This window comes from Pteropus alecto, unplaced genomic scaffold (genome assembly GCF_000325575.1).
Source record: "Pteropus alecto unplaced genomic scaffold, ASM32557v1 scaffold39, whole genome shotgun sequence".
Classification (NCBI taxonomy): Eukaryota; Metazoa; Chordata; class Mammalia; order Chiroptera; family Pteropodidae; genus Pteropus; species Pteropus alecto.
In genome coordinates this window covers 3363183-3364000 of record NW_006443568.1, presented here as the reverse complement: position 1 = coordinate 3364000, position 818 = coordinate 3363183, and the positions used below count along the sequence as shown (strand labels likewise).

At 38.9% G+C, this 818-nt stretch overlaps 1 protein-coding gene across 6 annotated transcripts in view; it reads right to left on the bottom strand.

Moving 5' to 3' along the window:
- SMIM12 (small integral membrane protein 12) overlaps nt 1–818 on the bottom strand; it is a 9265-nt gene that overhangs the window by 7074 nt on the left and 1373 nt on the right. For 2 of the 6 annotated variants that reach the window (XM_006924259.3, XM_006924260.3), the window contains exon 2: nt 414–617. The exons of 3 other annotated variants lie outside the window; for them this stretch is intronic. Coding sequence is in view for 1 of the 3 variants with exons in the window: in XM_006924261.3 (XP_006924323.2) it covers nt 685–802 (118 nt within the window). In the remaining 2 variants the exon portion in view is untranslated. Of the gene's footprint in view, nt 1–413; nt 618–684; nt 806–818 lie in introns of those variants that run through there. One more of the 6 variants, XM_006924261.3, reaches the window with a different exon arrangement.

Below are 818 nucleotides of genomic sequence, written 5' to 3'. Positions count from 1 at the left end.
AACTTGATTTCTCTAACAATGAGACAAACCTATACTTTACAAATCTGCTGGCCAAAAGACTTTCAAAATACACTCTCTTCAACCAAACCCATATTCTCGCATTTGCATAATAAGCTCCTAAAAATATTACCAATCCGTTATACATATACTCTGGACACACAAGGACTTGAAAATTCTGTGAAAAACAAAAACAGAAACAAAAAACACTATACAAGCCACAGCAGAAAAAAAAAAAAGGAAGTGGAATGCTCACCAAGGTCTCCTGAAATGAAGACACCACCAAAATGATGTAAAAAAGCACATATTGGGTCACTCTAATAGCCCAATAATGATTACTACCATTATTAACAATTAAAAGATCATTCCATTTGAGTTCCTGTAGTTATTTCTCTGTCTCTGCTATATAACCTTACCAAGGATAAGATGACTCTCTCTCTCTCTGGTTCCAATTCTCTGTGAAGGAATCTCAGCATTCTGTGGACCTAAGACTTTAATGGGCCTTTTCAGGGAAAGAACTGCATCAGCTCCAAGACTCCCCTCTGGCTCCTTTATCTTAGCACCAGGCACTCTGCTGGACAATTCATGCTGGTCTCCTCCACCAGATCTTCACAATACCTCTATGAAGTAGGAAATATAAGCTCAGATTTCTAAAGCCACAAAGGCTCTGGGACATTGATAACTTACCCAAATCACTAGAAGGAATAGAGTCACTGATTTTGAACTCAGGCCTCTCCAACTTCAAAGCCCATGCTCTTTCTAGTGGAATGAACACACTGCAGAAAGGTGTACGGTTTCTATCCATATTTTGGATTTGGGGA